General features: G+C 42.2%; 1 protein-coding gene across 6 annotated transcripts in view; it reads right to left on the reverse strand.

Annotated features, from left to right (window-relative positions):
- Nucleotides 1-14,247, reverse strand: part of LOC120799282 (zinc finger protein 521-like) — a 90,348-nt gene that overhangs the window by 8,916 nt on the left and 67,185 nt on the right. For all 6 annotated transcript variants that reach the window (XM_040144327.1, XM_040144325.1, XM_040144328.1 and 3 more), the window contains 2 exons: nt 9,832-9,963; nt 3,295-3,410 (listed from right to left, as the gene is read on the reverse strand). In XM_040144327.1, the coding sequence (XP_040000261.1) occupies nt 3,295-3,410; nt 9,832-9,963 (248 nt within the window). The remainder of the gene's footprint in view (nt 1-3,294; nt 3,411-9,831; nt 9,964-14,247) is intronic.

Below are 14,247 nucleotides of genomic sequence, written 5' to 3' on the forward strand. Positions count from 1 at the left end.
GGGGAAGTAGAACATGATGCAGATGTGCTCTTGTCACTTTCGGCACTCATTAAGGCCAGGGAGCTTTGGATTGTCTTTGAAGGAATCCTTTTAAAAGACGCTCCAATTAAGGTACGTGTCCTGCGGGCGTCTGAGGAGAGGGAGAAGTCTTACAGTACCCCAGTCCTTCCACTCCGCCGTCGATCGCGGCATGACTTAACACATGACTCACAATCTCGAGTCACTTCCAAGGAATGATAATGAAATTGGAGGATGGAGGGAATAAAAGACAGCCCAGCTTAAAAGGAACAAGGGAATCTCATGCAGAACATGTCATCTTCACTGTTGTGTAACTTCAGTCTCATTGTCTTGTCTTTAGAGGAATTGGGATCGTTGGGAGAGAAGCCTCCGATTGCAGCTCTCCAGTACACCACATCGCTAGAGGAGCTGAACTTGTGTCTTTCCTCACAAATGAACTGCACTCAGAGAAATGTCAGATTTAAGCTGTGGCTAATACTGTGCATCCATCAGTTAATGAATCTGGTTAATTAATCCAGCCTAGCAGCATTGTCAGTGGCTCAGTTCTTTCCGCAATGTGAAAAGCTACTGTATCTGAAGACAACGCAAAGGGAAAAGGAAGTTTATCATCAAGTTTCACATTGCAATGCGGCCTTTGCTAGAATCCAGGGACATTTTTTTTTCTCATAAGGGGACAGCTGCTTTTAAAATGAGAGGACAGTGGATTTTATTTGGGTGAGAGTATATAGTGAAGCTTTGCCTTGTAGTTGCTCAAGGGGTGGGCAGCAGTTGAGGGTCAGAGAGAGTGCTGCGTAGCCAGCCCACTTGCCCTCCCCATCAGCACCTCATGAAATATCTAGACTTTGCTCCATATTTTAATGGGGTGAGGGAGAGGGGTGGGCAGGGGTAAGTCTGTGTGAGTTTGTGTGATGGTGGAGGGGAGTCCTCTAGAGAGTTTTGAGGGGAATGGTGGTCTATGCATCTCACCGCTTAATTTTTGTCTGTGAAAGAAAGAGGAAAGAGAGAAATGGAGAGAGAGAGAAGGAGAGCAGGAGAGAATATTCTCCTTTGGAATCTGGATTCTGGGGCACACAGGCCCAGGAGTCGGTCAATCTTGCTGGTCTGAGGGGGGCAGCTGGGCGGGGGGTCCTAGGAGGGCTGATTAGACGGATGCTCTCCCATCATCCATCTCGACAGGCTGGCGAAAATTGGCTAGCCCCTCGCAGGGTAGAGTTCACAGGGGGAGGCGGTGGGGGAGGATGTGGAGCGGTGCACTGGATACCTGTCACAGCCTTTGGTCTGTTTCAGGATCTCAGCAGCAAATTAATAAAATATCTTTCCTGCTTCCCTTTACCTGCCGTGGCAGCTCTCTCTCTTGCCGCTCCTTCTCCCAGCTTGCACTGGCCCTTTGACCCCTCCGACTACTGTGAGAGATGAGGAGCCCAGGCAGCCAGCGAGTGGGCCAGAGTGTCAGGGAGAAATAGGGAGAAACTCCAAACTCAAGACCCGGCAAAGAGAGAGAGTTTCCACTTCTCTCGCTGCTGGAAGACAGAACCACTTCAGACAGACTGACAAACGACTGCCCCGTGTCAGTGAGACATTTTGAAGCGTGATGCATGGGAAATGGCAACTGCAAATAAGCAACAACTCCAAGCTGCACTGTTTGTTGAAGGCTTTAACTATAGATAGTGAAAAAGGCAAATCTAACATTTCTAAGTTCAAGAGTTGCATCCCAAAATAAAGATGGACTTAAACTAGCTAAAAATAAAAAACCCCCAGCAAAAATAGCTTTGAGCTGGTCACAGTATAAAGAAGCTCTGTCATTGTGGATTTTTCAGTATATCAGTATACGTACTTATATCCATATGTACTATGAAGTTCTAGGAAAGAATGTGAGCATTCACTCACATGGGACTGCCTTTAGAGCATGGCACAGGGTGAGCATAATGATCATCTTATCCCCCAAGCTCATTCCTGCTCTCCTTTCATAACCCCCTGTTTCACAACAAAGTGCCATAGGTCTTTCATGTTCTGCTCTTGTCTCTTCACACAGAGTGTAAAAAAATATAATCATGCATGAAACAACACCTTCGGGAGGTGGAGATCACTTCATTCCAAAAAATGTCAAACAAAAAAAGTAGGAAAACATCCCCAGGTTATTTGAGATTGTTTACAGGTACTTGCAACAGCCCTTGCTGTATAGAGAACACTTGTACCAATGAGGGATGAAAATGTGATAAATAGGAGGCCTTGGCATGAATGAAAAGAATCCACGTTGGCAGTCTGGTGGAGCACGAGGCTTGTTAAATAACCTTATCTGTGGTGGAGTAGCATGTTGGTGGATCAGGACGTGTTTTATTCATGGTTGCGATGCTCAAATGACCAGCAGATAATGATCACATTCACCTTCCTCCTGGCAGACATGCGCCTCTGTGTTTACAACCTGAATCTCAATATGAAAATCGTTGCTGATCAATAGTCAGCCAAGCCCTGGATAATTCCTCTGGCTACCTGCTAATAAATAGTACTGCTAATCCAAGTTTCAGATAGGTGTACTTGGAAAATGTGGTCAGGAACTATCGGTCTCTCTCTGTGTTTACGGCAAATTAAGAATAATTTCAGTGATTGGATTGAACATGATGTTTATAGACTACTCATATTTTAATGATTTAGTTACAAAAGGTAATAGAAAAAGATCTGGATATGAGAAGTGCGCCATGTGTATGGTAGAGAATCCCCCAAACAAAACAGAGCTGTTTGAAAACACCACCACTGTGAAATAATATAATAAGGTCTGTTTCATTTTTTCAGATTCTCGAAGGACCAGAGAAAAAGATTGCTAGAAAATGGATTATCTCTCTAACACTGCGAGTTCATAAGTCCAACGACTAACTTTGTTGAAGGGCAGATACGGTCTCCCAGAGGACAAAGCTCATATTTAGCCATGAGGCCTCCTCTGTGATTAGGAGGGGAGATGCAGGCATATTGACTCAACTGTGTTTTTGCCTCTGCACCGTATGTAATTACCTCTTCAAAAATGAACATTCCACTAATCCTCTAATTCCAGATATTTTAGTGCTCTGCTGGTCTAATAAGCAAATCAAATCATATCTGCACATCACAAATGAGTTTTGGAAACGGACTGAAATAATTCCTTCTGAGTCTCTCACCCCAGCTGGGATGGAGGGGATAGCTGGAGTGCGGTGAGCGGTGTTTAGTGTTTGTTAAGCTGTCATGTGTGATTAGCGGTAGCAGTTTCTGCTGGTGGCCCTTTTGCTCCACCAGCCCTCGGCTCACCTGTAACTCTGTCTGGAAGAAGAACTTCTGTGGGCACTGCGAGCAGTCGTAGATCTTGTCTTCCTGGCCGTGGGCAGAGAAGATGTGCTGCTGGAGTTTATTGGCCTGCACAAACACTGCTCACATACAGGGAGAGGAGACACAGGGACCGAGATGAAATTTAGAAATGTTAGTACAAATTTTGAAGCTTTTCCAAGTGTTGTACATACTGTGTTTCAAAAAATGGCACCGTAAGCTGCCTCTACTCTCTGAATTTCAGTGTTGACGGTGGTAAATTAGAGCAGGGCCTTATCGCCTGCATTAAGGGAACAAAGGCAGTATCAAAATTGCATTTGCCTGAATAATAATTGAAGAAAGACTATGTCAAATGGCAAGGAAAATTACTTAATTACAAACAAATGAATGCACTATCAACAACAGAAAAAAAAACAGTGTTATGAAATATATAATTGAAAAAAAGTAGAACAATTTAGATGTTAACAGTGAAACTAGAGTGGTCATATTCATGGCACTAAAGCTAGCGTATGCATAATGTTTTGGGAATAATGATGCTCTTTATTTAGCACTACTGTGGGGACAACAAGCCAGAAAATAAACAACCACAAAAAATTGGCATGGCTTCAAGTGCAAAACATGGCCTCCATTAGTCTACATCGCTAATTATATTGACAATATAAATATTCATGGTGTTACACTACTTATTCATGCAGACTCAGACTACATTCACCATCATATAAACACACAACTTGCTGGCACTTAAAACATATACCATACATTTGTGCTTTAATTAAGCCATAGTCCACGCTGGAAAGCTAAGGGGGATGCAACTGTGTGCCTCTTGAGTGTATATGTCTTGCATGTGTGGGTGTCTGTGTGTGTCTCTGCACTCTCCAAGGAGCACTTCAAACGGGCCGTTTGTTATCCCAGACCCTTGTGCTTTAAGGATGGCTGTCTAATCTCAAAGGTCTGGATGCTCTGGAAAAGTTAGCATGTGGGGGCTTCATTTGAATTTCTTACAGCTCAAAATAACTTTACTTCTAATGCATGCACCGTGGGGCCACAAGGAGAGGAAGGAAAAAAGCACAGCCACAAAAGGTGAGGTGTCTGTTGGAGATGGCTTTGGGGTCACAGCAGCCCTCTGGCGGGGCTCTGCAACATTAACGTGTCCCAATTTGATTTCACCTGGGAGAACGGTTATTAATTATTGAGCTACGTACACTCGAGACGCACTCGGCTTCATTGAATGTCATACTCCTGACCTGGGAAATAAAAGTTTAGATCCAAAGCAGACACACTGTGGTGATGCTTTCAGACTGCTAATGCCTGGGTGACAGCTGTCTCTGGAACATGGCAGCATGTTAACCAGAAATGAACAAACCTCCTCTAATGAACAAACAACAACTCCATGGTCCATTTCTGAAACTAATGACCACAGCAAAATGAAGACAAACATAATTGTAGATAGATGACTGGTTTTGCAGTCTGTAACAAAACATTTCAGCTCAAGGTTAAGGCCTCAGCTATCATGCATATTTGTTATGCTCCAAAAAAAACCCCACAATTTTCTTTGTGGTGAATACATGCTCTGAAAGAAAAATTCACTCATACACAATAGCTTTTTTCTTTAGCCGTGTTTTATCTGCATATACTGTACAGAAGCAGGTCACAGCAGCTGCAGGAAGCCTTCATTATGTCTTTGGCTAGAGGAGAAAAAAGTCAATACAGCAAAAATAAAAATGGATTTGAGACTTGGGGGGCCTTCAAATACTGTACAATAGGGCTAAACACAACTGAGATGTTGAGTTAGCTGTTTCTCCCTGTTAACATGCGTATCTGGTCCAGCTCCAGTAAGAGACACATTTAATCACCTGTGCATTTATTAAATTATAGCTCTGCATCCAGAGCCAGAGTTCCAGAGTGCCAGATCCTAAAATACATTAATGGCATCTTCAAGTCTCCTTTAAAACCAATAAATTCTGGCTAGACTAAGTCAAAGGTGTAAATGAGAGAGCAACAACTTTTTAGCTAACTTATATACTTCAGCTTTGACATCTTTAAAGGACTGGATCATATTTATGATTACCGAAGAAGACTGGAAAATGCAGTGTTTGCTGATATAAACTGGAAATCATTTAACTAATGGTGAAGGTTACAATTTAGATGCTTTCTTTGTCTTCATCATCGTTCTTCAAATTAGCATACAACTGGTAATGGAGGGATAAGCTGAAGCAGGCAATGGAGGGACATTGTACTGGCATTTGGCAGCATGAGTCACATATGAAAAATGCTATTGCAATGGCCATTTAGAGGAGGAACAGAGGCATGTCTTTCTAGAGGGTTAAAATGAGGACATAGAGTAACGGGAAAGAAATAATCCAAAACCACATCCAAACAGGATCAGTGGCTGGCCATTGTTTCTCTCCCTGCTGAGAATGAGAGAGAATAAAAGAGAGAGAGAGAGAGAGAGAGAGAACTTTGTGGAGTTTGTTGGCCATGGAGCCAGAGTGGAGCTGAACAGAGCGTTGAGCTGGGTTGGGCGTCAGGGGTGTAAGGGCTGAGGGGGCTGAGGGGCCAAGGTCTCCTCGCTGTGGGGGATATTAAGCCCTCTGATTAGATCTCAGGGGCCGCCCATGGCAGACGTCTCCTTTACTACAGGCCCCAGCTCATCTTTATTTTGGCAGGGTGGTGCTCTCTGCAGGCTGCACTGCACCAATACGAAGCTGTTTGTGCAGGGAGGAAAAAAAAGTTTATCCTTTTCCCCCCTTTCTCCTTTTCATTTATTTATTCATCTAGCCTACATGTGTTCATTTCTGCTTAATCTAAGAGTTCACAATGCAGAGGCTGATCCAAGTTTTCTGAGGCTACACAAACAAGTCAGCTCTGTAAGTTGATTTGGCAGAATAAGCTGATAACTACTAATTTTGAGTTAAAGCTAAGCCTTTGTCAGTTTTTTGGATGTAAGCTGTCATAATTCTAAGATCACACACGAACAGAATGTGGGCAGCAACTAAACAAAAAACTAATTAAACTACTGTATTTGTCAGACTTGGAGATCTGAAAGCAGAGCATCCTGTAGTTTTTCAAGTTTTTACTTCATGCTGAGGCATAAGTAAAAAAAGTTTATGCACACTCTCACACACACACACACACACACACACACACACACACACACACACACACACACACACACACACACACACACACACACACACACACACACACACACACACACACACACATACAAACACGCACAACTTTCATCAGACACACTTTCTTCTGTTTTGTTTGTCTTAAGCACATATTCCCAATCACAATTTCCACACCAGCCCTCACTACTGCTCCTAAGGGTGCAGGCAGACACTTCTAGCTGCAGGCTCCCCCACTTCTGAAACCTGTCAAATCTGTCCTGAGAGAGTCAGCCTCTCTCTCATCATCCAGAGGCTTATGGACCTCTCTCCATTTACCCTCCCTCCCCTACACAGTTCTCTTTTCCTCCTCCTCTTCCCCACTTTCATCTCACATCCAAACTTGCCAGTTGCAACCTTCTCCGCTTCTCCAAGTTTTTCCTTCTTCTCTCCTCTATTTTGTCTCCCCTCATCTTCTGTCTACGCCTTATTTTCCCATACTTTCCTCTGGTCTGTTATGTGGTATCATTTGTCCTCTCTCTGTTGCCTTCATTGTGGATTGAGGATAATCAGGTATGTCAAAGAACAAAAATCACTTCCTGACTCCCGCCAAGTTTTAGGTCAAACACCAGCATTAAGTTGGGATGTTCTTTTAAATAAAGAGTCACATTGTTAATCAAGTGAATTCAATGACCCAGCCAATATCACTCTCACCACCTAGTTTAATCAAAGTTTTGCTTTTATGTTCAGATTCAAGTCGATGACCGGAATCCTTTTACCTCTATAGATAAAGATTTTGGAATAGTGCATGCAATGATTTATCAGCAACATCTCGTCCACACTGACTAAACAAAGCTGGCTAAGACAAAACGTGAATTGAGAACCTCATAGTGAATCAAGACGTCCTCCTGTAAGAAACGACCCCATAGGTTGTCTGTGCAAGCAGCTTATTACGACCCATAGTTACTTTTTATTGCTAGGAGACCTCTAAAGGCTGTAGTAATTATGATGGGAGCAAAGGAGGAAGTCAGGTGAAGTAGTATATAGAGCAACAAAGTCCGAGTTAGGAGGGGGTTGGGGTGGATGGATGGATTGACAAAACATAGGAGACAAGAGACTGCTTTTGTTTCCTGTGTGACACTGATAGGTATTATTTTTTCTTTTATCCATGACTATTTGACAATCTTAACTGTATTGTCATTATTGTCACAAAAGGTCATCTGACCTTAAGGAAGTGAAGTAAACAACGATCTTTTCCTAAACCTAACCAAACCATTTTCAGGTGGACATTCCACCTGATAATTCCTGATTATCCTCAATCCACACCTTGCCCATGTGTTTTACTATTGTTATGTGATGACAAAGGTCCAGTTTGCCTGCTACTGGTACGCTCCTGTAGGTCGTATCCGAGGGTAGGGACAAGCAACCTGTACGGTCGTTTAGCGTGGAGGACATGTTGAGGGAATTATAAAAAGTAGGCTTAGGTGGAAAAGCCTGCTTTATGTCCAGTTATGGAAAGTAACTATGTGCATTTACTGTACTTTATTAGCTTCACTTTGAGCAAGCTACAACATAAAAATGCTGTTTACGTGTTAATGCATAAAAATAATATACAATACATATACGTATAGTGTATATCTTAAGTAATTCTATGTGATTAGTATTTTTATTTGTGCATTTTATATTTACTGCATGAAAAAAAAAAAACTTTTACTCCATTATGTTTATATGCTACTAATTTACCAGTAGAGTACAGATACATTAATTAACATTTCCTTATTTTTTTGACCCCCCCCCCCATAATCTGTGTAGCTTTACTTTTCCTTCAAAACGTAGTTTCTGTTGCAAAATAGTAGTATATGATTAATTAATTAGTATACAATTAATTTCTAGGAGATATTGCTGCGTAAAAATTTGAGTGAAGTGCTTGGTATTGAGTCTTTTCACGTCCCTGTATTGCTACTTTTACCTGAGTAAAAGATCTGAATAATTCTCCCACTGCTGTATATGTCTTAAAAGTAACATCTGCCAAATTGAGGACGTAATAAAAAATAAGCTTGCTAACAACACATACATTTATTAAACAATATGCTATCAGTAAGTTTATGTTAGGTTGTTAAACTAGTGTCTTTTCTCTACTTTATGCCAGGCTCAACTTGAAGAAATATATTCAAGGACAGCTGTCAGCCAATCTCTCAATTCTTCCTTTTCCTCTGAGTGCTCTGACTTCAGTCTGCCTGTCCCCTGCATCCCCAACAGAGGGAGGTCTTTCAGTCCATTCTAGCCTGCCTTCCCCGCTACCATAGGCCTTCGCCCATCTGTCTGTCTGCTCTACGACCACTGTCCTGAGGGTGTACTCTGTCTCTCCCTCCTCCCCTCTCCCTCCCAGCATCCCTCTCTCTCTCATGTGCCGTGATCGATATGGACGCAGAGGGAGAGGGGGGACCTGTCTGTCAAAGCCGGCAGTGGAAAATGAAGGCTCAGATGAAGGAGGCATGCTCTGTATATTAAATGCCCAGACCCCTGTGAGGGGTGGAGGGGGGTTCTGGGTAGGGATATATCAATAGGCTTCTGCTAAAAGAGAGATAAGGCCAAAACAGCAATGAGGGAAGTAGAACGGAGTAGAGGGAGGGGGTGGAGAGAAAGAGAGATGTGGGAAAAGAATAAGGAGCTTAGTAGTGAGGTGGATGAGGAGGTAAAAATGTGAAAAAAGATATTGTAGCAAAATGCGAAATGCGAGGTAATGTTAATTGATATAACAACTAAAGGAGAGACGGGGGGGGGGCAGGAAGCAGAAGAGAGGGAAAGGAACTGAGGACCCAAAAATTGCGAGGAAGACTAAAGAGCTGAGAAGGGAGAAAGAGTGAAGAGCTGAAGTTAACGACTTTGCAGATTTCATTATAGAGATAGTTAACCCTGTTGACACTGAAGGAGGGCACTATCCTCTCAGGAGGAGTCCGGTCCTTCCACCTCCACGCACAGAGACAGATGAGATCATTACAGCTATCAGCACCACTGCCATCCACAATTAGCACATCTCCTTTTCTTTCCCCACTCCTCCATCCCCCATCTCCCCTTAGCTCACACTGTCTTCCCCCCTGCACCTCATAACACTTTTTTGGCCTTGATATGGAGGCTATTTGACTAAATAAAAAGCCACATGCAGCAAACTACTCTCAGCTTTAGCCGACCTTCTTGCTTGACCTTTACCAACTCATTTAGAACCCATTTTCTTTTTCACACTGAAAAAAAGATGCAAAGCTTTGCGTATTGAGAATATAAATGTCTCAGTAAAAGTTAACATGTACACAAAAACTAACTCTGCCTTTCTAACCTTTCTATCACTCCATTGGGTTGCAAATCCAGGACACACACATACTCGCATGCACTTAAATTCATGCACAATACACACCTGTAAAGCAGACAGGACACTTGAAGGTTCCTCCCATGCCCTCAAAGCTGTGCTCAATCAGGTGGCATTGAAGCTTTGCTGGTGAGTCGAATGACTGACTACAGAGCTTGCATTCATGGTTCAATCCTTCCTCTGTCGAGAAGAAACACAAAAACACACAAAAAATCATAAGAGGGAAAATAAGCAGAGCATGAATAGCAGAGGTCTCACTCTGCCTTGTTTCGTTTCTTTTTTTTTACTTTACTCTATCACACAAATTTAAATTAAAAAAATTTGTGGTAAAGACTCCTGCCTGTGATTTTCATGACTCAGACACAAAATAATATAACATGTGATCTATTCCCATCAGGCATAAATTGGATGACCAGCCGGGGTCCTAATCCCTCAGATGAGGCCTTGCACTTTGAACGTGGTAAGCATCATCTTTTTGATTAACTTACATGCAAGATTATTTATTTTTAGCATCTTCAAATTAAAACCGATTTGAAGGAAGTCTAAATCAAGCATTTGTACTTTGCAAAAAGATGAATTAAAATAAATCAAGAATAGGCAAATAGTCTCATTTAAAACATGGCAGAGGGTTATTACTATTATTGAAAGGGCATTCATTTTATATCACCAAATCATCTCATCTCTTCTTCAGTGTACACACACTGACTGTCAAGACTGCCAAAACAACTCTCCTTTACAAAATGCTCACATGTCAACATTTTTAACACAATGATATGACAGTTATTTCAAGAGCAAGCAAGAGTCCCAGTTTATCTGCTTAGCATTACAATTCCCCACACGTCTATCTTGACATTAAGCTACCTCAGCCGTGGCCAGAGATAGCTTAAATAAATGTCGTTCAGATTGTGAACCTGCATTTGCAGCACAACGATCTGCTGACTCAGACTTTCAGAGAACTGCCCATCTCAAGTGCGTCAATAAAAGGCCTATACACTCTGCCATGGGGCCGGAGTAGTGCTCTATCAAACTCCTGCCAAGCCAAACAGTAGGCCAGCTACTGCAAAGGGTTGGGGTGTTTGCACTGGGGACTCATCTAGAGTTTATCCCCAGGTCTCTACAGCTCAGTACCCACCACATAGGCCCTGGGTACCAAAAGCACAAATACACAATTCACCTAACCAGCTGTGCATGGCTCAGTCCAGGAGGATCCAAGTAGAGGGTTAATCGAAGGTGCTTTAGGGAAATCTGGCAAAACAAGTGTGCTGAAAAACAGTGCTGTACAATAAAATAGTACCCTTTAATCGACAAGATACCTCCTAGTTTGCAATTCTTCACCCACCAACATTTTTTCCTATTTGGAATTAGTTTTAAATGCTCACGTTATATGAAAGAACCTATTTAACAAAGTTAAATCACTGTATAATTGAAAATTCTTAAATCTTATTGTATCAAGAATGTGTTTTTTTCGGGGGGGGGGGGTTATATCAATAATTTCAAAGGATTAAAAAAAAAAAAAAAAACTACTTGCCATACGCAGGTTTGACCTTTTTACTTAATGAGAGATCTGAAAACATGGGCAGTACAGTATCTCCCTTTCTACACCTATGGATTGATACTGAATAATAGTGACAAATGGAACCCAACGACCTCTGATATTCCAGGGGAGAGAAGGGAATGGAAACATCTCCTGCAGTGCCAAAAGAAACAGTGGGGGTGCATACATATTGAACTTTTTACTGTAACATATCACCACATGTTCTTTTACAAGTGTTTCTCAATAACATAAACATATGGCATTGTATATCACATAAGGTGTCTACAGCATCAAAACAAACCAAGGGCTGTCAAGTTCACAGACTATGTTCCCTCATGACTGTCTGGCAAAAGGTAAAGGCCGATCAAAGCAGCTCATAGTAGTTTGAAAGGGAGAGAGGTGATGGCGTGTTCTGCAGTCATGAATTCGACAGATGAGATATTCTGTAGCCTACATGTGCATCTGAGTGTAGCGGCAGGCATCAGCGAAAGTTGGGGGGTGGCGTGAGCTCATCCAAATAACCGTGCAAGAGAATCACTCCCCTCTTTGATCACCATTCAGTTTGCTTATCTGTGTGAGGGTGTACACTAAGGTCAAGCTTGCTGCAGGGTTCACAGATCCGTTCCTCTGCCATATGCGCAGCCCTCATTTGACCCTAGTGCACAACGCTGTCCCTTTGGAGACCTGGCCTGCTTCATTATGCAGATAACTCTGCACCTGCCTGACTGTCCTTGTGTGTGTGCGTTTGTGTGTTTATGTCTGTGCACAGAAGCACCAAGGGAAAACAGCAAAAAGATATAAATATCATATGCTTCAAATTTGAAGAATAAGGCTGATGTTCTATATCTATATCAAATCCCATTGACTAAAACCAACAATGTGTTAGTCTAATATTTTTTTTTTTACGCACATTTGTTGGGAACTATTTTTGTGGATTAACACATATTTGGTGCTATAGCAGGATGGTGAATGTGGGTTTGATTCAATATAAATTGCAACGCCTATAGTCATCGTAACGAAGGAACGTGTTATCCAGTGCGACGATGTGACTCAATGATGTGCTTTATTAGTTTTTGGACAACAACAAAGGTCTGTGGCACATAGGAATGATCTATATCAGGCTTTGGATACACTGATACTTGTTAGAAGGATTAATTGACTGTTGGTTTTGGTCTATTAATGGGATTCATTTGCAAAAAAAGTTGTTGATTTGGAATATATATAATCCTGGATGAACACAGATAGAGTATATAATTCAACTGCATGGTTCATATGTATATATACAACCCTAAACTGAAAGAGTGCTACGTAACATATAAATACATTTAGACAGAATATATATATAGATATATGTAAAAAAGACATAGTGAGAGCAATGGAAGTTTGACTGTGAGTCTATTATGAGCAGCCTGTGCAGGGCTGGGTTTACATTCAGCAGTGTAACAGGGGTTGAATCAGGCTGGCAGCATGTTTCTTAGTGAGAGCCAGGGGAGGAAGTCAGCTCACTCGCCCCTATAGCTGCCTCATTGGACTGAGGTCACTTCCTGTCACTCCCCCAGCCCTTCTCCAGGGCTGCCCAATCAGCACGGCCCTGCGTGAGCCCCCACCTCTCTCTATGCACTGAGCAGACTCTGGATATAGTTACAGGGCCACAGGGGACTGTCGGCTCTCTCTCTCTATCCTCATCTCTCTCTCCCTCCTCCCACTCTCTGTTTCCGAGTCTCCTGAGTGTTCTCCGCTGCCACCACCCTGTCCCTCTGCACTCCTAAGAAAATCCTTTAGATGAGAACTGCTCCTGTGCCTGCTCCCTCTAAGCATCCCTGACACCAGCAAAGTAAGCCCATCTGCATATCCACAGGGCCTCGCGTTCCTGTGGCTCATGGTTTATGTATTTCACAGCTCCTTAAAACACAAACGCCTAATATCTCTCCCATGTGGAGGACAGGAGAGGGAGAGAGGAAAAACTACTCTCAGAAAAAATGGTCTTTATTTCTCTCTGCTGTTTATTTTGTCATCCGGGCTGAAGTTCATGTGCTGTTGAAGGTTGTTTGGGACGCTGGGGCTTGCAGGTTTAGCTTGAATCGTTTAGTGAGCTCTTTATGTAAGAACAACACAGCTGCAGCGTATTGAATTCTATACGTTTAAGGCGGTGATAAAGGTGTCCGTGAATTTGATAGTGACGTCTTGCTTCCAATAAGAGTGTAAATGCACAGCCATCAACAGATAGTGAGTAAAGACTGAAACTTAAGTAACTCAAGACAGTCCAACTTTCTGATAATAGTGTGTAGTATAGTATAATGCAGGGCATTGCTTAATTAAAAACTCTCCCTCAGCTTATTCCATTCCAACACCACAACTCCCCCCATCACCACTGCCCCTTACTCTATTTAAACAATTCTGCAGAGGAGCAGTTTGAATTGGAGGGGAATTCAGGATCATTTGTAGCATTTGGCTTTGGAAGAGAAAAATCTGATACTTAGATTTACACTCCTCTCTGGGGCATAGTGAATGGTTCTCTGAAGCTCACTCTTAGAGGGACCCATGCTGATTGTGTTGCCAAAGCAGCACACTCTAACAAATGATATTAAGGACATCAATCAAGGCACTTCTTTGCTGAAAGTAATGAGTAAACAAGTGGGAGAACAAATTGAGAATATTTAGTAGGCAGGAATGGGTTGTTTTGGAAAAGCCACAGACAGAACGACCAGGGTAATCAAAGCTGGTCTAGTCAAACTGACAGCTCAATGAATTACAGAGTTTCTAAACCACTGATTCTTGCCATAAAAATGGAAATACCTGCTTGAAGTGATCCTGTTTATGATGAATTTCACCTTTGCCAAGAGTTTTGTTTTTGTTCTGCCATCTGTCTAATACTATTCAGTCTGATGTTGGAGTTGTATGTTAATAAACCAAGAAGATTTGGTTTTCAG

This window comes from Xiphias gladius, chromosome 14 (genome assembly GCF_016859285.1).
Source record: "Xiphias gladius isolate SHS-SW01 ecotype Sanya breed wild chromosome 14, ASM1685928v1, whole genome shotgun sequence".
Lineage (NCBI taxonomy): Eukaryota > Metazoa > Chordata > Actinopteri > Istiophoriformes > Xiphiidae > Xiphias > Xiphias gladius.